This window comes from Helianthus annuus, chromosome 9 (genome assembly GCF_002127325.2).
Source record: "Helianthus annuus cultivar XRQ/B chromosome 9, HanXRQr2.0-SUNRISE, whole genome shotgun sequence".
NCBI classification, from domain to species: domain Eukaryota; kingdom Viridiplantae; phylum Streptophyta; class Magnoliopsida; order Asterales; family Asteraceae; genus Helianthus; species Helianthus annuus.
Window position 1 is genome coordinate 81,206,754 of NC_035441.2, and position 22,321 is coordinate 81,229,074.

The following is a 22,321-nucleotide window of genomic DNA, read 5'->3' on the forward strand; positions in this document are numbered from 1 at the left end:
TGGCGTTTTGAAAAGATAAATAAATTCAGTTATCCATGTATTGGCATTTAATTTAATTAACGTTTGGTAATAATGTCACCGTCTCTTCATTTTACTGTTTAGCAATTACTGTTTTCGTTCAATTTCATCGGTGAATTAGTGTTGATTTTTCATTAATACCTTGTTTGGCGTTTTTTTTTGGCGTTTTATAGGAACATTGTGATTTGCTTGCATCCGTTCTCTCAGTTTTCACACTATCAGTCGTTTTGCTGTTTTTGGCGTTTTATATTAAATTTTTTTAGTCGAGAATTAGATAATAAAATCAGAGAATTAGATAACAAACAATAGAAACGGAAAAAAAATACAAATTATAATCTAATTTCTCTTCCAAATCTTCACTGTCATCAGCCTCTTCTGCTTTAACATTTTTGGCGTTTTGAACTTGTTTTTGAATACCTTATGTAGATCCTTTTTCCTACATAATGCCCGTCTTCATTAAGGGGTAAAAGTCTTTTTTTCCTCGTTTTTTCATGAAATTTTGTCCATCTCATTCAGCAAAAGCTTATAGATATACCCACCTCAGATTAGAATCCATTCAGTGAGAGTTCATGCAGAACAATACCCAATAAAGAAGAAACGACGTTCTGCATCTGTGGCTTTTCTAAGTATCTTTTTTGGCGTTTAAAGTGTTGGAAAGATGGTGTTTTTTTGGTGGTGTGATCAGTTGATTGTGCAGATACGTCTCTCTTATAGGATGTTTTTGGCGCGTAGTTTAGGCGGGATTTTTATTTATAATAAATGATATTAATAAAGTAGCGGTCTTTTTCAGTTACTGTGTGTATTTTTTACTGGTTTTGTTCAGGTTTTTATGAGTTTTTATGAGTTTTTATGGTCTTAGACATTCCATCTTCCAAGTTTGGCGTTTTTTAATGGCTTTAAGTAGTTTTTGGCGTTTGTTTCCATTTTTAGCTTTTAATAATTCTTCTCTAAATTACTTTTATTATAGGTTGGGAGTTTTTGGCATTTTACTTCATTATGGCGTTTCCCAATAATTAAGACTTTTTTGGCGTTTTATGAATATAATGTTATTTTTTATTTCTAAGTTGAAAAATACATAACAAACAACAGAAAAAGAAAATTAAAAAAATTAAAAATAGAAACAATTCATCTTTCAAATCTTCATTGTCGTCAGTCTCTTTCTTCTTTGAAACATGTTCACTGGCGGTTTGGCTTTGTCATGCTTGTGTTTTTTTGGCCGTTTGGAAAGGCAATATGACATGAGTTTTTTTGAATATGTATCTTCAAACCACTCATCAGTGTCATTCATCTAATTCTTGCCATTATAATATTCATCAATAACAAAACACAAAAACTGACATAAGTCTGACCCCAATATCTTTTTCTTGAAGTTTTGTCTATCTCATTCAGCAAAATGTTATTTGAGTCGCAGCACCTCAGGAAAGAATGCATTTTCCGAAACTTCGTGTAGAACAATATTGAATATACAATAAACGATTTTTGGCATTTTTAGCGTTTTTCTGAGGAAATAGTGTATCTGAAAGAAAACTCCATTTTTTATGGAAATTTTTGATATTTGAGAGATTTGGCGTTTTCTAAGATGATTGGTATATAGTAAAACATGGCGTTTTGAGTAGGTGTGTTTGATGTTTTTGATTTTTTGGCGTTGTAAGATGAATGTTATATAGTAGAAATATGGTGTTTTCAGGTTGGGGGAGCTGTGTTCTTATGTATGAGAATGTTTTGTTTATATAGGGATGCGTTTTGGTCAATAATGGCGTTTTATTCATTAGTTGGCGTTTTTTGTATAGAAGTGTAAAGACCTTTTTACCCTTAATAAAGCGCGTCGACTCAATAGAATTCGTGTTATTTACGAAAACGCCACCGCGCCAATCTAGTCCATAGATTGTTTTGATCGGACGATCCATAAGCGTTCTCACCGTTCTCACATTTTTCATCGTTTTCTCTAAATCCTGACCATATATATATATATATATATATATATATATATATATATATATATATATATATATATATATATATATATATATATATATAAAATTAAGCGTGGATGGAATTGCTGATTTTAATTTTGATTCTTTTATTCTTATCATAAACCCCCACACACACACACACACACATATATATATATATATATGAATATCTATATACACTCTATTATGGATCAAGAGGCCTTGAGTCGTTAAAACGATAAAACATATTTAGTTGGTTAAAATAAAATATAACTTTTATTTTACAAAGTTGAACTTTAGGGACCTTTTGTGCATATATTGAAACTTGAGGTTTTGTTACTTAAATAAAACAAAGAATAAAAAAATGTGTAGACCAGGGATCGAACCCGGTTCTCACCAGGCTTCAAACAAACACTTAACCACTCCACCACTTGTTACACATCTGACCAACCTGTTATCTTTTAGATCTTATAATCTTGCAGCATTCAAAATAAGATTTACAAGTTTGCCGCCCATCGTGACAGCCATTTACCTTAGTTGTCTTTCCTTTTTTGTGTGATTGAGGATTGATTGAGGTTTCCCTTGTTTACGACTCCGGAACCTAGACACCATTATGAACCAAATACTTTAGCTTACCTAAAATCGATTTCGGAAACTTTGAAAAGAATGGAACCTTGCTTAAGAAACAACAAATCATTTCTCATATGTTTTAAAGGTTTGTGCATCAACCCTCACTCTTGCTTAAAAAAAACAACTCTAAAAGAAGTCCCTGTACCTTCACCGGTACAAGTCGTTCGCTGGAGATTACGTCGGAATTCGACTTGTCTCGTCTCGTGTTCGTTATACCTTTTTGTCACACCCTGGTCATTTCGACCACAACATCGCTCGGTGGGACCGGGTGGTGTCACACCCCAAAAATGTCGCAACGGTAATACAAACGTGAGGGTGACAGAGGTTGGTACCCATAAACGTCTTAGTGGTCGATGCAATAAATATGTTGGACATTTGGTTTATTTTAAAACATAGTTTTAAAGTTTCCACATTCATCATAGCCAAGTCATAGTTGTTTGACCCTTAGGGGTCTTATAACACACGGTCCCAAAAGTAGTTAAGAGTGTCCAAACATTATTTAATTACATTAGCATCACACGACCACATGACAACACAAGCCAAAATTTCCGAACCCGAACTCATGTACCTAAAGAACACGTAAAAAATCAAGTGTCAACACAAAGGAGGGTGAGTTCACATATCAAATTCATAACAATTTGTTTAAGGAAAAACATCCATATACGCTTAAGAAAGTCAATTTTTTATTTCCTTTATAAAATCCATGGTTGAATCAACCGGAATAAGCTCAGCGAGCATATTTCTGATGAAAACTTGTGCCCACGGTTTTCAATATTAAATTCAGTCATACTTTCGGTTTCGTAAGTTTGCAAGACATTACGAGCTATAAATTACGATTGAGGTTCTAATCAATGCTAGACAATTAAAGAATATCAATTTGCCACTATGTGGACCGGAGCTCCCGGTCACGACGGGGTAGTCAACCCGATAGATCTATCAACAATTCCACGCGTACTTTACTTATATGATTAAACATTGTGGCAGGGATATTTCCTTTGTGCCTCCCCTATTCATTAATACATATAACCTACTAAATAACAATTTAATATCTTATGTTGTACAAATTTCCGCTGTCCCCAACGCAACGCAATGCAAGTCTCACCGCCGCTTACACTCTTGAGACCGGATAAATTTATCCCAACCAAAATTCAATTTATTCCACGATCATTTTACCTAAAACACCGTAATCAAATCCGTTTTCCTCGAAAACATATTTATATCACTCAAAACCCATTTTTCCTCGAAAACAGTTTGAGTCAAACACCTTTCCAAATTCATGTTTTCCATAAAACATATTATATTATTCGAAAAATCATATTTTCCATGAAAATATATTTTATATAATTCAAAAGCATATTTTATACATAAACATATACTTATCCTTCAAAACGGCGTGTTCTTCCCCCAAAACAATGTATAAAACAGTAAAAAGAGGGGTTTTCGTGACACTCACCTTTGGGTGCGCTTTTATTACAATCCCTCAGATTGAATCTACATATCCTAATTTAAATTGGAATGATTTAATAACTAATTGTTCTCAAACAATCAAGTTTCTCCAATACTTAGAATTTTCACATATCTTTGAGGTTTTTATGAAAAGTCTTTGTTTTGATTATGTTGGCATTTATATATATATATATATATATATATATATATATATATATGTGTGTGTGTGTGTGTGTGTGTGTGTGTTCATATATATATATATACATATGAAGATTTTTGCGATTTGAAAGATTTTATTGTTTACTCTTTATTTGTTATTATGTCTACTTATTCACAATATATCTACGATTTGTGCTTCGTAATATATATGCATAAGTATGGACATATTCAACTTATATTGTAATTCACATAGTACGTCATTTCACACATATATTATTCTTAAACACATGAATGCCAAATAACTCATCAAGTTAACCTAAGAATTATTTTTCATGTTCATCACAATTTACACACATAACGTTATTTTTGATCTAGTTTACCATTTTATCGCATAAACGCCTAAACATAGCATCAATTCATATCATCATGTAATCACTTAAAAATCACCTTATTCATATTCATATTCATATTCACGTACTACTATTTAACACAAAAGTTCACCCTTGAACATTCATTTTCGTATACGTTGAAATATGCGTAATTTAACGTTTTTCGGTAACGTTTTCGGGCGTCAGATGTCACATATGACTAACCAAACACCAAAGAGACTAAAATGTCACACCCCGATATTTCCACGTATTACCGGTGGGCCCGGTGGAGAGTATCGTGACGTAGTTGATATCGTCATAGTCAAGTAATCACAGTTCAATGCACAGCGGAAGTCTAAAGTAAAATATATTACAAACCAAATGAAAGCATCATAAGTATTACAAACGGAAAGTAAAAGGATCCACAGGCGGATCAAAACAAGGAAAAATATTGTTCAACATATTTTAAAGTGATAAAGCTTGCATAACTCTTTATTTAATTCACTTAGGAGTAGCCAGCCTATTCCGCCTAGTACCTGCACTTAACATTTTGGAAAATACGTCAGTTTACACTGGTAAATACAATTAACCGACTCATTTTGAAAAGTGTTTAGGAAAATTGGTTTTAACGCACAAGGCACAAATAATCTTTTATAACTTGGGATATTTATGTAAAAATAAACTTGTAAAAGAATTAAATGTTTGTTATACGTTCAATAGCCCGGGTTGAAAACCGGGTTAAAGATTAATAGACACACCACATAATATATCCCACAGTGAGTTATTCTCGAACAGGCGGGTACATTAATTTTACATACGCACCGGCAGGTGTATGCCTACACCCCGTGCTTAAGTCGTGGCCATTTCTATGAATGAGCCGAGGATATCCAGGACATGGTCATTAACCCCCCAAAGGCTTAAAACAAACAAAACAGATTAAACGGGTTATCTCAATGATTTAACCTTCATATGATTAAAAATTCAATACCCGACCAAACGGTATTTTATATACCGTACCCCAAGCCCGTATAAGGGTAAATAAGTTAAAAGTATTTACCTGAGCAAATTATACAAATTTATCCCAGCCGTATACAATCAGCAAGTGCAAATATCTTTTACTGGGCTCCTAAATCTGGAACGAAGGTTTTAATAACCTATTAGATTCCTAACGGGTCTTACTTAAGTTTAAACTTAGACCGGTTAGTTTTAAAGAAAGGTTTACGGTTCAAAATGCAAAATTAAGTGAAGACCGGATTAGAATGTGATTTAGACCCGACAAGTTTGAAGACTTGTATAATATGGGTAAACTAAACACATTCTGGATTTTGAGATAAAAATAATAAGGTTTCACCCGTTTCGGTCAATTTATGCAAACTAGTTACATAAACCGCACTGAATGCGAAAAATGCATAACGGGTAACCAAATGAGTCATGAACAGGTTTCCTAAGTTAATATGCCTTAAATATGTTGTGATATCAGTAGGATACCTTCCATTATGCCCAAAATGGATTTAAACTCAAATTAAGCCCCGTAGAGGTATTTTGGTCATTTTAAATGTTATAAAAGAGGTTAAATATTAATCTGAGGTTTTGGTCTAAAATGATCAGTAAAAATATTTATTTTTGCTTGTCACATCAGTAGGGTATTGCATGTATGTGAAATTTATCATTTATAACCAAACTATGCACCGTAGGGGCATTTTTGTCATTTCACATAAGCTTTAAAGGTTAAATTTGGAAATCTGAGTTCAAAACTTTTGCTGACTGTTAAATATAAAAATTTACTTAAAACATCAGTAGGTATTAAGTCTTATATGTCAAAAATAGTTTTAATCCATACTATGCGTTTAAAACGCGTAAAAAGTCGGTTTTAAGCGATTTTCAGGTTATATAAGGAAAGCTGAGATTTTTATCAGTCCAGAAGGCTTAAAATATTTTATTTAACATATAAAATCAGTAGCAAAAGGTTTGGTATCAAAATGTTATGTAAAACTCATTTTATTAGCAAAAAGGGTATAACCGTCAATTACCGAATCAAAGCAAGAACCCTATGTTATGATCAGTTTAAAAATTAATAAAAATCTTCAAAAATCCAAAAATATTATATTACATCAGTGGGTAAAAGGTTTGGTGTCAAAATTCGGGTTTAAATAGGCTTTATGCCAAATATGCCGTTTAATTAATAAAAAGCTTTCAAATTACGATATTGAGCATAACTCCTAATTTAGACATCAAACTGATGTCAAATTTTTAGGACAAGTTTATAAATCAGTAATAAAGGTTTTTGTCCTCTCACATTTTCAAAAATTTCGTTTTAATGTTAAAAGGGCATAATAGTCAACTTTTAAGCATATAACGGAAACATGCAAATGAATCGGATAAATAAGGAACCAAGTTGCATAACCTTAGAGGGTTGTACTATCCTACAACATGGTCCTAAAGAAACCTTAAGGCATATCTAAAACAAGCTAAATCGGGTCAGAACTGAAAGTCAAAGTAAAAGTCTACTTATGCGACTTTCGGTTCCGAACCGAGGCTAAACTCAGAATTTTCGGGTTGAACATGCTTAGACATGTTCTTACATCATTTACCAAGTTATTTTAGTGTTAAAACAGGTTCCATAACTTCTACATTTCTAATTATGAATTTATTTGCAAAATAGCTTTCTGTTGACTTTTTAATATTAAGTTTGACCCGACAATTGACCAAGTTAGAGTGATAATCAGGGGGTGCCCTTTTAAGGGTTTATTACCCACATAATTACCAACTCATAGCCACTTTCAATTCGAAAAATGACTAGACCATTAGTGATTAATCACTAAGTCAAAGCTTAATTACGACGGCTTTGACTTTTGGTCATTAAGCTAATAAAAAATGAACTAGAGAAGCTAAGAATGCTTACAAAGGCTCTTAGCAAGAATTAGGAGCTGTGGGAAACTTGCTTGAAGTCCAGAGAGCTCCAGAGAGTGAGTTAGAATGATTTTTGAGAATAAACAAAGAACTAGCATACAAGAGGGCTTTATATAGGACTTAAAAACTCACAAGATCAATCCACACAAGCCTACAAATGATTCCTGATCATCCCAGGTGTCCCCTATGCATGTAATACTGTTGGCTCAGTCCCTGAAATCGAAAACCACCATGCAATGGCGGTGTAACCTGCTGTACATGCAGCTGCCATTATTTTTCTGCATCTGTGACTTCTACGCGGGCCGCGTAGGACTCAGAAAGAGTCTACGTGGGCCGCGACATTCCTGGTGACCGGAAACAAACTTTCTAACTTGGCAGATTTGGTCCCTCGTCCTTATTTATTTTAAATAACTTCTATTTATTGCATTTAGGACCCTCATAGTTAATTTTAAGGACTCTAAGTCATAAACAATCTCCGTTAAGCTCCCGAATAGTTATACGATCAACCGAAAAGTCTTGAATTTCAACGTTGACGCTTTTAACCCTTTATCTACGAATGTTAACGTATTTTCCTCATACGATATCGAAACTTTGTGAAATTTTTATCACTTATTCTCGGGAGCATAATTAATCGTTACAAAGCTTCGGGTTTGTTAAAAGGTCACTCAGAGGTATAATTTAAACATGTTGACACATTTAACCCTTGCGGCTTGTAAACTTTCACTTTCTTCCACAAACGGTTTCATACGATTCATGATTCATTCGTTTAAGGGTATAAACATCGTGTAGGGTTGTTGAAAGGCAAAATTATCAAATGTTGACACTTTGAATCCTTCTACACACATACTTTCTTTGTTTGTCAACTTTAGTCCCTCGTAATCAACTTGTTACTCGTTAAAAGTCCATGACACGTGTCAATATTATATTGGACATGATTTTGCGAGGTGTTACATGAAATGTGGGTGTTAGAATGAGGGAATGGTGATAAGGTTTCTACATATAATCTTGTGCACCCACTTTACTTCCAAGCGCCTTATTGTCCAACAATCATCTTGCAAGATCATAAGACATCTTGGGGGCTTGTGGGGCCCCCATTTGAACCGTTAAAATGGGGTTGGGGGGGGGGGGTTATTGGCCAACTTTGATAGTTTAGGGGGTTATGTGTAAATTGATGTTTATGTTAATGTAAATTGTTGTTAAGTGTTTTTAAGTATTATAAGGTGTTATATGACCAATACTAGTCCTATAACATTAAAACAATGTTACTATTTCATATTTGGTGTTTTGACAATGTTCGGATAATTGTTCGGTGCTTGTTTCGTTGTTGGTTCGCTAATGTAACACCCTTACTATTATTCTAAAGGTTTACGTATAGATTACGAGAATTAACTTGTAATTATGATTACAAATATGTAGAAAATACGGTTAAATTAAAACTTTTCTCAATAAAAACAATACAACATATGATGTATGAATTGGTCATCTACAAAGACGACGAGACTATGTGCGGAAGCGTGTATCTTGATCGTGTTTGGTTCTTCGTTTAGCTTGATCGACCTCTGGTACTATAAATTATACCTACAATTCATAAAACATGAATTGAATTAGTTATACGTAGTTTAAAACGTGTCTAAACGTGTCCGGGAAGCGAAACTGATTAAAATACAAATTTTTCGCCGAAATAGGGTGCTGTCGCGCCACGCGCCGGCACCACCTTGCTCCCTCGCGTGGCGCGGGGGAGACCGTTTTTCAGCAGGTCTGGATCTGGGACCTGCATTTTCCAGCAATACCAGTTTTTACGGAAACGACCATAACTTATTCGTTATTGATCCGATTTACGCGATTCTTTTTCCTACGCGTTCGTAATTTAATTCTCCGTCTTATGGAGTAAAAACCCGACATCTAACTTCACAAAATTTTAGATTTCAAGATCTCGGCTTAAAATTCCATTATGACACTTCTTGACCCGTTCGTGATTTCATCAAACAAACTTGTTTGTCGCCTTTGTTTTTTTATAAATATTATTATAATTATTTCCTATTGTACAAGGTTCAAATCACGGGTTTATACACATTCTCAACCCGTTTTTGCTTATACTCTTATTTTGACCCGTTAAAGGTATTTATGCACTTTTAAGCTTAAATTACGCTCATCCCTTGTATGCATCATAATACCACCCATCCATATTGATTAGTCTTCCACCACAACTATGATTGTGTTGGATTTAATGTAATAGACTATTTATTCCGAGTTATATCACTCAGATATGTCATTTTACGGAAAATACTCGTTTTAACTCATTGGACACTAAGGTCCCATATCATCCCTTTTTATACTTATCCTAAGGATTTAATCTATCAAAACACTTATTTCTAACAACCTTTAAAGGTCGTTTGCCCGATTTACCCATCAATGGCGTTTTGGTCAACTTTAGCCCCTCATTTACCACGAAGGGCTTTTACTGCTTATTTAACCCAAAATGTATGTTTAACCACAATCGTATTTACACATACCTGGCTCGAGTCAACCTAGTGACCCGTTTTAACACCTTGCTTTTATTACCGATATTCTATGGCGACGAAATTATCCAAATTACTATTCGCTCCTGTAAACACATGACTTGACAACCACATTAGTCGATTTCGTCAAATGGTGTTATCACCACCATTTGACCCATTCGGCCTATATGACCCAACATTTTCATATGTAACAAAACATGGTTTTAAATTACCAATCACACATCTGACCCATTTCGAATTTTCTCACTAGACCCCTTTTTCTCCTAAAGTCATTTAATATGTTTTTAACCCATTCGGCTTACGCTATGGGTGTCCTTTGAACTTTAATTTACTTTAGTCGATACTTGACTAGATTTCCATTTTTACCCATTTCTAACCCACTTATATTTGTTCCGACTCGTGTTAATCGCGTCGGAATCCTTATTTCGGATATTACACTTGTCGCATTTATAGTTTACAAAATAAACGCATATTCTACAAAAAGGGTGTAAGCTTTGCTTACCTCGTATCCAGATTACGCCTTTCTTCTCATACTTGATTCGTTTGACCACTTTCTCCCCAAGCTTCACCTAGCTTGTTAAGCGCCAACTATCATTCATCATTCACAAGGTGGTTAGTTTAATCATAACTTAATACGATTATTCCACCTTACGCATTTTATATCTAATAATCATTCATCACATCGTAGGTCAGTTTGACTTTTTAAGAGTCAAATGCCCATTAGTATACTAAATGCATATTCGAGTTCATCAACTAGTTTAAGCATTCTTTAATTACCCGATAGGCGTTATCTTTAGGCCACCGTTTTAACCAAAGTTCTAACCAAGTATATTACATTTCAATCACTTTAATTAGTACAAGCGATTATCAAGACTAATTTATTCATTCATTTCACAAGAACTAAGGGTTCTCATCTATAAGTGAGACCCATTCATCATATCAATAGCATTCATCCCAACACCTTATATAACCAAGTTCTTCATATGAACTAGTATATAACACGATTTCATACATCTATATATATGAACGAAATTACCAATTTCATCATAACATACAAAAACCCACTTCAAGTCATGCATGACCTTTCACTCAAACTTATAATTTGCTTAAGTATCTCACTTCAACTATCAATTATGATGATTTTAAGCACAATTATATCAAATTCTTCATAATTTGATCATAACTAACGAAATTAGGCATACATAAACATCTAATTTCATCTTTGGATCATAATCCATCAATTTATTCGCAAGTAACCTACTTGTCACAAATTTCGACTTTAACCAATCTAGGTTTTATGACATACCTTATGATCCCCATCACTAGGTGATCGTTTCTACGCATTCATGCATCGATTTAGGGCTCGAATCAAGCTTCAATTTGATGAATTTGTTGAATTAGGGTTTTTAACCCTTTGTTTCTTCTCCTAGGCGATTATACGCACACACACACCAAGTGTGTGTTGTGTTTTATTATTATTTTTTTTTAATAAAACAAGTTTCCCACTTGGCAATATTAGTCCCTCATGTTTTATTTTGACCAAATGAAGCTATAACTCACCATTAGTCACTTAATCACATGCTACTAACTAGATTAATTATTCCTAGTTACCTTAACGGGTTCGGGAAGTTATAACCCATTATGTTTTAAGTCTCGTTAATTCGGGCCTTTTATATACTTTGTTTTCTCAAAGTATTTATCCTCCTTTTTAATTAACATTAGTTTTGTTTATTTAAGTCCTAACATTTACCGGGTTAAATTTTACCACTAACGACATTTTACCCGTTCATTACTATTAACGAGGTTTGATTACCAAGCCCGTTTTCGGGGTGTTACAGCTAAAAGGTTAATTTGCGTAACTCATAAGGTATGATATGTTTTTTGTGTTTAATGATATCCCCGATACTTTTTAAGTTTTTTTTTATGTTTAATATTATTTCTGGACTTGGTATAATTTGTCGGATTCTGAATCCTACGAAAAATTGTCATTTATGATCCAAAACGGACACTTTTAAAATTAGTTAAATTTTCGGGAAAGTGTTAACAATTATTCTTGTTTTCCCACTAGGGATTTAATATATTTTTGATGTCGGACGTACGTCTTAGTCCTAAATCTACCATTTAGCTGAGTATTGAGGCAGTGCTGACACAGTCTATTTAACCGATGAGTTTACTAATTGTTTTGACGCAACGCTTAAATTGTTTCAAATGCGACGAATAAAATGTATGATATGCATGATTAAGATGTATAACATGCAAACATGTAATGTTGACATTTAAACACTGGCAAAGACAAAACATTTAAACACTTTGGGAGGGAGAGGTCTTGAGTTCAAGTCCTATAGACGACAGGAAATAAGAAAAATTGCAGTTCAAAAAAAAATGTAATGTTGACATTTAAAACATATGATTGCAAGAAATAAATAACTTTCTAATGGTACGGAAGTTATCAGATTGTGCCCTTTGTCACAATATTGACCTCTAACTTTTTTTTATTTAACAACTTTAACCCTTGATTTACCTCTACTTAATAACTTTACACATTATCTTCTCCAACACTTTAATTTTTTTTTTGTTTAATTACTTTTCCGACTTTACACCATAACATACGAGACATCATACTCTTTTTATCTATGACTAACCACGTTAATGTCACTAACGTAATGTGTGTAACAGAAAAAAAGCCTCACGTGACATGTTAACACCACATGTTAATGTGATTAACGTATCACATACGGCTAAAAATCTACTGGTTTAAGCAAAGCCAAAGAACTATTTTCATATGCCAAATTTCCCATATCCATATCCAGTTAATATCATCCACCATCACCACAATATTTGCAAAAAAAAAAAAAAAAAAAAAAAAAAAACCTATTATTAAAATCTAATTTTCCATATTATTGTGGGGTCTTGTCATTTCTCTTCGATCTTCCTAACGCGTACATCTGTATCCCTTCCATAACTTTCTAGACAAATCTCCGACCACTTCAAAACTAGCTTCCTTCATGTTCCACTTCCACAACAATGGCCTCCATTCTAACAACCTCGTACTCTGTTTCTCCAACATCTCGGAACAACCCACGTTGTTCATTCTTCTTCAAGCAACATTCTCATCAGTCACTCACTCTTCTGTACCACCCGAAGCGACTCAAGTTTTCGGTCAAAGCCGAGAAAGAAACCGAAGATAATGGAACTGTAACAGCAGCTCCGGTTGAACATGATGAAACTCATTTGATTGAAGATGGTGGTGAAGAGAAGCAAGAACAGGATTGGAAGAGTGATGAGGAGTTTAAGAAGTTTATGGGTAATCCATCGATTGAGGCTGCAATTAAGCTTGAAAAGAAACGGACGGATAGGAAGCTGAAAGAGCTTGACCGAGAGAGAACAAGTGATAACCCCATCGCCGGGTTGTTTAATCGATTGGTTCGGGATAGATTGTCTCAACAGAAACAGAGGTTGGAGAAAGTAGAGCAGAGTTTTAAGGCTCTTGATCTCAATACGGTACTAGTAAATCATGTTTTCATTCATCTTCTAAATTTATTTAACCAGTTGAGCTTGAGAAGCATAACTCCATTTAATTCACGGCTCATTTCGAGCTTTATTCTATTTTAAAGCTCAAACAGCAGTTTTTCAAGCCCAGACTTCACTTGAGAAGTCGAGCTCGACTCACTTATTATTCATTTACATATTTTATTAATTGAGTTATGTAAACTTATATTTATCTTTATAATTTTGATAGTTATAAGTTTTATATATGATAAAATATATGTGTTAATTCATGACATAACCATGAATAGTGACATTTTTGTCCTTTGTGTGGATTTTTTTTTCTTTGTAATTTTTAGGACTTTTCTTTTTTAACAAAATTTTGATTTTCACTAAAAGTTAAATTAATTTTGTTTTCTATGAGTTTTTGTTTTGCGCTTTTTCTCGAATGTGGTATCATTTGGTTGCTACTAAACATGTATTTTGTGGTCGCATTTGGTCGATCGGGTTTTTTTTACCCCTCAACTTTCTAATACGTGTCCGTATAAATTCAACTTCGTCTATGCTCTACTTCACGTGAGTGAGTTACCAGGTGTTAAAAATTTGTGTTTTTATTATACGCCTTTTTCCTGGTTTGGGTTGTCGTTTGGCTACTACTTAGCATAGTTTTATGCCCATAACACCGTTTTATGCCCATCACACCGCAAAGCGGTGTATTAAGACTAGTTATTTATATAATAACTATGAAAATATATCTTTAATATACTGAATGTTGTTTAGACCATTTAGTTTGATAGGTGAAGCTCCCCTAGTTCCAGCTGAATGAGGGCCAGGCCAGGCCAGCCCTAACCCTGTTGGAAGTAAGTTATTTTTATGTTGGAGCTTCGGCCCAATCTTGAGTATGGCTCATGCTTAAGTTGCTACAATAAGCAGTAATTTGCCAATTTCTACAAATTTAAATGAAAATAATAATAATGTTGAAATACAAAGTGAAATGTGAATTGCAGTTAAAAAGCTGTTTTGGATTTACTACATTCTTTGCAACGGATGTTAGAAGATTTGGTGATGGAGGGATCTTTATTGGAAACTTGAGAAGACCCATTGAAGAAGTCATTCCGACGTTGGAGAAGAAATTGTCCGAAGCTGCAGGAAGGGAGGTTGTTTTGTGGTTCATGGAGGAAAAGACTAATGATATTACGAAACAGGTAACACGCGCGATTCTTGATCATTTTGTTTGATTGTTGTTATATTCCTGATTGTTTTGTTTTCTTGTTGTTAAGGTTTGTGTGGTGCAACCGAAATCAGAGATTGATCTCCAATTTGAGTTAACCAAATTAAGCACACCGTGGGGCTATGTTAGTGCGGTAGCCTTAGCTGTGACGACTTTCGGGACAATTGCTCTGATGAGTGGCTTCTTTCTTAAGCCTGATGCGACGTTTGATGACTATCTAGCAAACGTTGTGCCACTTTTCGGTGGCTTTCTCACCATTTTAGGTGTTTCAGAGGTACCTTAGTTTTCCTTTTCTGTCAAATTTTGGAAAAGTTGACTTTTGAAGTCAAAGACTGTAACTTTCAGATACAATGTTCATACTAATTCTTCATGAATTGAAGAAAACTTTATATTTGTTTCTCAGTTTATAAAAACTGTATGTATATGGAAGTGGTGATCCTGACTTTTAGGCTATATCCCATTCCGATTTTGACTTCAAAACGTGCTAGATTTGACTTTAATGGTCAAACTAATGTTAGCTTCTCCTTTTGTGCAGATAGCGACTAGGGTAACAGCAGCGCGTTACGATGTTAAACTCAGTCCTTCGTTTCTCGTCCCCTCTAACTGGACGGGATGCTTGGGAGTCATGAACAATTACGAGTCTCTTCTCCCTAATAAAAAGGCGTTGTTCGATATTGCAGTGGCGAGAACAGCTAGTGCTTATTTGACTTCGTTGGCACTTGCAGTCGCCGCTTTTGTCGCTGATGGTAGCTTCAATGGAGGCGATAACGCTCTGTAAGCTTCTGGTGCCATTGTTTACATTCACTTTTTGGCAGATACTGATACGCTCTAGCATCATTCCTCATGGGTTGTTGGGTTCATATGCAGGTACATAAGACCACAATTCTTTTATAATAACCCGTTGCTTTCTTTCATCCAATTCGTTATTGGCCCGTACACCGACGATCTAGGCAACGTGTTGCCTTATGCCGTGGAAGGTGTTGGGGTTCCTGTAGACCCTCTTGCCTTTGCAGGACTTTTAGGTAAATCTCTTTGAAAAGTTTTGAACATTTTTTGATGAAGGGTATTTTGGTCATTCTAAGGAGTCGAGATTTCATTCGATGCAGGAATGGTGGTGACTTCTTTAAACTTGTTACCATGTGGAAGGCTTGAAGGAGGTCGGATCGCTCAAGCCATGTTTGGTAGGAGCACTGCCGCCTTGTTATCGTTCGCCACTTCACTCCTATTAGTCATAGGTGGTTTTGGTGGTAGTGTCCTATGTCTTGCTTGGGGGCTCTTCGCAAACTTCTTTAGAGGTGGAGAAGAAATACCCGCAAAGGACGAAATTACCCCTTTAGGCGACGATAGGTATGCTTGGGGGTTTGTCCTCGGGCTCATATGCTTTCTTATGCTTTTCCCGAATGGTGGTGGAACTTTCTCTAGCTCGTTTCTAAGCGGGCCGTATTTTAGGGGTGGTTTTTGAGTTGATTAGTAGTATGTGTTGATTGGTTTGGTCGGTTATAGGTTATATATGCGATGGCTATGGGTGTTCATTGCAACATTGTTTCGACTTGTTGATTGAACACCAAGGGTAATTTCAATTGTAAAGAACCAGGTTGTTAGCAACGTAACCTATATGTATATAGTTTAATGATGTACACAATACCTCAAGCAAGTGTAGTTGCTATCACACAATACCTCAAGCAAGTGTAGTTACTATCAGTTGAAATTGTAGTACACAATCCTTTCAATATACTAGGGATAGTTCTTTGAATACATTTTGGGATGTTGTCACTTGAAAAAAACTATAATGGCACAAAACAATGTTTAAAGGAAAAGGATAACTTTTAAGTGTTGATATGTTGTGTGTTGGTAGTAAATCAATCAGAACGAACTTTAGCGACAAGGTTTTCAGACCCTATCGCGACGAAACTTGGTCGCTACAGAGTTTTCAGGAACTTTTGCTTTTCGCTTCGAAACTTGGTCGCTATAGGTTTTAGCTGGATGGAGGGAAATTTTTGTGATTTGGAAAAATTTAGTAGTGACAAAAGTCCGTCACAATACATAAAAACATATCTTTTTGCTTTTATTAATCTATTTGTTAAGAGTAAAACTAATTTCAAGCTATTGCGATTAAGGGGTTGTTTGACAGTCTCTTAATGATTCCATTAAAAAGCTACTTCTGAATCAGTCGATATTAAGTGTGTTTGTTTCACCGACCCTTTTTAATCAGGCAGCAAACATCTTACCCATTAAGTTTCAAAATCATGTATAACGAAAAATTTACCCCTTTGTCCCTTCACATGTGTTCATAAGCCTCACCTGACCATTTACACACCACCTCCTCGACCCACCACCACATCGTCATACTTGTACCAGTTCAACACTTACCGGTTCTGTCACACCCGGTCATAGGCGGTGAAACAAACACACTTAATATCGACTGATTCAGAAGTATATTCCTAAGAAATAAAATATATTTCAACCGACCAAATAAGACCTATAAACTAATCGGTCAATAAAGGAATTTATAATGATCACCGGCGACAAACGAGCGTATCGCCATCACGAGGAGCTACTACGACACTTGGGCGATTTTTTTGACACAAATATATATATATATAGGGATATGATCATGAGAAAACTAGATATAAATGAGAAAACCAAAAAACTATTAAACATAGGGGTATTTTTGTCAACAAACACAATTACACGCTTTATGTTTCGCCCAATTCATAACCCACACACACAGTATTGATTTTGTTTTCTGGAGGTTTCGTGTTCAACAATTCTCGAATATTATATCAATTCCATAATTGTATCAATTACTCATACATATAACGAATCTCATACCGAATTCAAGCTGTTTTGCATCCAAATTCGTGTTTAACAATCGTAGGTAATCAGATTTCATGTTTATTCTATCACATATTGTTCATAATCAGAATTCGGATATGTTTGATTGTTGTTTAATCGATATTGTTATTAAATCGTTCAGGTATGGCTTCATCTAGCAGTTCTACAAACACTGGTGCCATTATTGATGACGCATTAATCGGTTCTAGGTCAGGTGATAACGATGATGACGGACACGAACGTATCGATGATTCAACTGATGTTAACAATTCAAGTTATGGCAGTCATAATGTCCGTCTATTACGTTTGTATGACGTCGATCAATTAGGTAAATTATTTATTTATTAAAAAAATGTGTATTACACATGTGTACACGTGTTTGTATTACGATGTGAACTGTATATATCATTAATCATTAATTGTTATCATGTTTGTATTTTCAATATAATATGTTGTTTTTTTATTGTACGTATGTATGTATGTATGTTTACATGTTGTGTGTGTGTGTGTGTGTTGTATGTACGTATATGTACATATTTTAAATATGTTAATATAATGCATACGTGCAATGTTTTTTCTGTATTTGACTGTAATTTTCGTGTTCATATTGAAGGAGATATAACCATCCATGTATACATAACAACTGATGGAACAAAGTTCTGGAAACCTTTGGTGTCTCCTGAATATACACCTACTATCGGAGTGGTTTTTGACACATGGAGCGATGTTGAGAATATGTACAAGTATTATGCTGAGAGGTCTGGGTTTTCTATACGTTTGGGTGCCATGAAGAAAAATGGAACTGTTGTTACCATAGTTGCAAAAGTCGCTAGGTGCTCCCAAGTCGGTCGAGCGGGGAGTTGAGAGTACTCGGTACATGCAGAGAGTACTCGGGGAGTACTCGGACATGATAAATTATAAAGAAATTAGTTTTCGGAAATTAAATATATGTAAAAAACATAAATTTACTAATAATTATAACAAAATTCGTGAAAATGGTATTCATTCTTTAATATGATAAGCATAGAAATTATGTTTTATTTTTTTAAAGTCAAACTCGGCCTGAGTTGACCAACTTCATCCGATTCTGACCGAGGTTGACCGCGTATAATCAATTCTGAGTAATTAGGCGGTGTAGAAGAAAGGCGCATCAGCAACCTACCTTGGAGCGATTACTCGGAGAGTACTCGGACTTGGAAACCTTGTTTTACAACCATGGTTGTTACACATAGGTATATGCAATGTACCAGATCTAGTAAACCTAAGCAAACACAACTTGAATCGATGGACCCTAGTGCTTTTAAAGTATCTCGAAGTAGCAGCTACAAAGTTACTGACTGTAGGGCGCGGCTAAAGCTTAAAGCTCTCCCAGGCACTACAAAATTTTTCATATATGGTTTTATTGAAGCTCATAATCATGGATTGGTCGACAAGGACAATTTAGACTTTACCAGAAAAAGGAGGAAACTTAGTTATGACGACCAGAGGTTCATTCACAAACTAAGCTTGAACAAAATTGGCCCTAATGTTGCGCATAAGATTCGAGCTTCGTTAAAGGGTGGGCACCATAACGTACAAGGAACTGTAGTAGAATTCAAAAATTTCACTAGAGATGTACGGTCTTTTATCGGCAAGAAGGATGCACAAACGGTGGTTGATACGTTAAAAGCCCGTATGATAAATCTGCCAAATTTCTTTTTTGAATGTGTGGTGGTTGACGGTGAGTTAAGATCATTGTTCTGGGCTGATGACGTATCCAAATGCAATTATGAAGCCTTTGGAGATGTGTTAGGTTTTGATGCAACATATCATACGAATCAGTAAGTTTTCTCTCTTTATTATGTTGCATAAATGATACGAACACTGTGGTTACAATCAGTTACATTGTTTTGTTGTATTACATATATGTAATAACGATTTCATTTTACTAATGAATGTATTACTGATGTTATGTTTGTCATATCACACTAAATTCATTGTTTTATGTTGTTTGAAGGTATAACATGATATTTGTTCCGTTTACCGGTGTCGATCACCATAAAAAGTGTGTCACCTTTGGTGTTGGGCAATTATACGATGAGACAATTGGTTCTTACACGTGGTTGCTTACCACATTCCTTAAAGCTCATAACAATAAGCAACCAACGTTGGTGTTGACCGATCAGGATGCTGTGATGAAACAAGCAGTTTCTGGTGTATTCAATAAGTCTATTCACCGACTGTGTATGTGGCATATTATTAGGAAAATTCCTGCAAAAGTATGATATTATTTTTACACACATTCATCTACATACGTGTAATAGTTGTATACTTTCATGTCATTCATTCATGTTTGTGATTTTTTATATTCAGATTGCAGGTGATGTATTGGAAAATATAGACTTGAGAGCTGCTATACACAAGCTGGTGTGGAATTTGTTTATCACACCTGAAGAATTTGAAGTACGATGGAATTTGCTTATGGAAGGGTTACACTTGAAAGAAATAATTGGCTGAACGAGATGTATGAGATTAGGGATCAATGGGTTCCGTGCTATTTTAGGGACGTGCACATGTGTTGTCTAATGAAAACCACCTCGAGGTGTGAGAGTTCGAATTCCCTGTTTAAAACAAATTCTAGTGGAACAAACACGCTCATGCAATTCTTGATGTGTTTCGACACAGCAATTGATGGGCAACGGTACACTCAACGCAGACTGGAGTTCGAAAGTAACACAATAGCACCATCAATGCCGAAGAACGTGCCTATCGAAAGACATGCCTCGGAGTTATATACACATACGCTGTTTTTGGAGGTGCAAAAAGAGATATATAGAGGCATGACATTCTGCTATATTGCTTCAAAAACCCCGGAACTTGATGGGGTAAAAATTTATACCATTGTTCACACTAACAGGCAGTACAAAGATATTAATGAATTTGAGGTAATTTGGCTTATTATATGGTTGTATTACATATGTTCATTATAATTATCAACGTTATGTTTTTTAACATTTACAACCTATACACATGTGATGCAGGTCAGTTTTGATACAAGTGATAGATCGGTTTCATGTTCGTGTATGGGTTATACGCGCCTTGGCTATTTGTGTAGGCATGCCTTTTGCGTGTATAGATACGACCAGGTTGATGAAATTTCCGTTCAGTATCAACCTGGTAGATGGAAACGAGATATATTACCAAGGAGGGTTTTTAGCATGTCGAACAGGTATTCTGCTGATACAGACGCAGAATCTGTAATCCGGAATGAGATTTTTGATTTGGTCATTGAGTGTACTGATCGTTTAAGGCGTAATATTGGTAAACTTTCTGAGTTATCTGGGGAAATTAAAGAAATTAGGAATCGGGTGTTTCGTGAATTTCGACCAAACCGGCATGTAACAAGACATCAGCTGTGATTAGTGACCTTCTCAAACAGCCTGAAGATATGGAAGTCTCGATAAATCCACCACAAGGCATCCGAAACAAAGGGTACGGTACCAACCATCGACTCATTGGTCCCGGGGAAAAGGCTGTTGTTAATAGTGCTAAAACTACTAGGCTGTGTGGAAACTGCAAGAAATACGTTAATGATCATGACTCACGTAATTGTGAAAAAGTTTGGGCTGCCAAAGAAGCCACGGCTGCTACTGCGAAAGCTGCTAAAGCTGGTAATGTTGCTGTTCCAGAAGATTCATGTCATGTTGGTGCCGTTGATTCGTCTACCGGTGATACATCTGCTGGACCATCGTCTCGCGTTTGTACTCGGGCCACTAGAAGATCCACCATACGTTCGTCCGACCCACTTGATGAGTGATTTGGTTTATACAATATTGAGACTTGTTTTACATAATAAGCAATGTGACTCTTATATTGCACATGTGCATCGAATAAATTTCGTGGGATTATGGAATTTTTTTTTCTAGTATTACACATGCATCCTGTTTGTGATGACATGTTTTTATGGATTGTGTTACATGTTCAAACTTGAGTTTATGTTACATAAGCATACATGGTGTTACATATTTTGACGTTATATTCAATATGATATTATACTACATGTATGCATTACTTGTTTTATGGTAACATCGATTTTGACCTTATATTACACGTCTGATTGATTTGTTCGCAATCATTTTATATGGATGTTTCATATGATCTTGCTATTATATTACAAATAAAATTATTCAGAATAATCCAACTCATGATACATTCGTTTTTTTATATAGTTATGTAGTTGTATTTCACGTGTGCTGTATAACGTTACCCTAAAGTTGTGATACGTTTTTCTTTTGTATGATACGTTTTTCTTTTGTATGATAATGTTTGCTAAAACATTACACACGTGAAATGCATACAACTGTCAACACCGATAAACATTCGTATCCAATATAGATGCTAGAATTCAAACGTGCATAAAGCATAATATGTCTTACACAATCATGTTATACTAATAATATTGTATCAATCATAACATCTAAAGATTGTATCAATACGAGATAATAGTCAAAAGCAATATCGAAATGATAGTGTTTCACATGTGTGTTCGATTTTCCATCTATCCTTTATCTGTTGCACCGTCCAATTCATTCTGTTTGGCCGTGTTCGCTTCATTCTTTGCATCCGCTATAACATTTTCTTTGAACACGTTTGCATCAGAAAGCAGGATTCTTGCACAATATTTCATCCTGAGGTTGTTTATCTGACTTTGTTACATTGACTCCCTGTTGTTGAATCCGCATTCAAACGGTTTGTTCTTTCCATAGTACAACTCCATATGCCGCATGG

At 35.1% G+C, this 22,321-nt stretch overlaps 3 protein-coding genes across 3 annotated transcripts; all 3 read left to right on the forward strand.

Moving 5' to 3' along the window:
* Positions 1-12,911: 12,911 nt before the first annotated feature.
* LOC110878013 (probable zinc metallopeptidase EGY3, chloroplastic) lies at positions 12,912-16,451 on the forward strand. Its single transcript, XM_022126263.2, has 6 exons — positions 12,912-13,503; positions 14,496-14,693; positions 14,769-14,993; positions 15,255-15,493; positions 15,587-15,741; positions 15,826-16,451. The coding sequence occupies exons 1-6, from the start codon at positions 13,027-13,029 to the stop codon at positions 16,179-16,181; spliced, it is 1,650 nt and encodes a 549-aa protein (XP_021981955.1). The 5' UTR covers positions 12,912-13,026; the 3' UTR covers positions 16,182-16,451.
* Positions 16,452-18,838: 2,387 nt separating this feature from the next.
* Positions 18,839-20,050, forward strand: LOC110875978 (protein FAR1-RELATED SEQUENCE 5-like). Its single transcript, XM_022124166.1, has 3 exons — positions 18,839-19,374; positions 19,551-19,812; positions 19,907-20,050. The coding sequence occupies exons 1-3, from the start codon at positions 18,839-18,841 to the stop codon at positions 20,048-20,050; spliced, it is 942 nt and encodes a 313-aa protein (XP_021979858.1).
* A 140-nt stretch (positions 20,051-20,190) lies between these two features.
* On the forward strand, positions 20,191-21,350 carry LOC110875977 (protein FAR1-RELATED SEQUENCE 5-like). The gene is made up of 3 exons (XM_022124165.1): positions 20,191-20,478; positions 20,575-20,931; positions 20,973-21,350. The coding sequence occupies exons 1-3, from the start codon at positions 20,191-20,193 to the stop codon at positions 21,348-21,350; spliced, it is 1,023 nt and encodes a 340-aa protein (XP_021979857.1).
* The last annotated feature ends 971 nt before the right edge of the window (positions 21,351-22,321 follow it).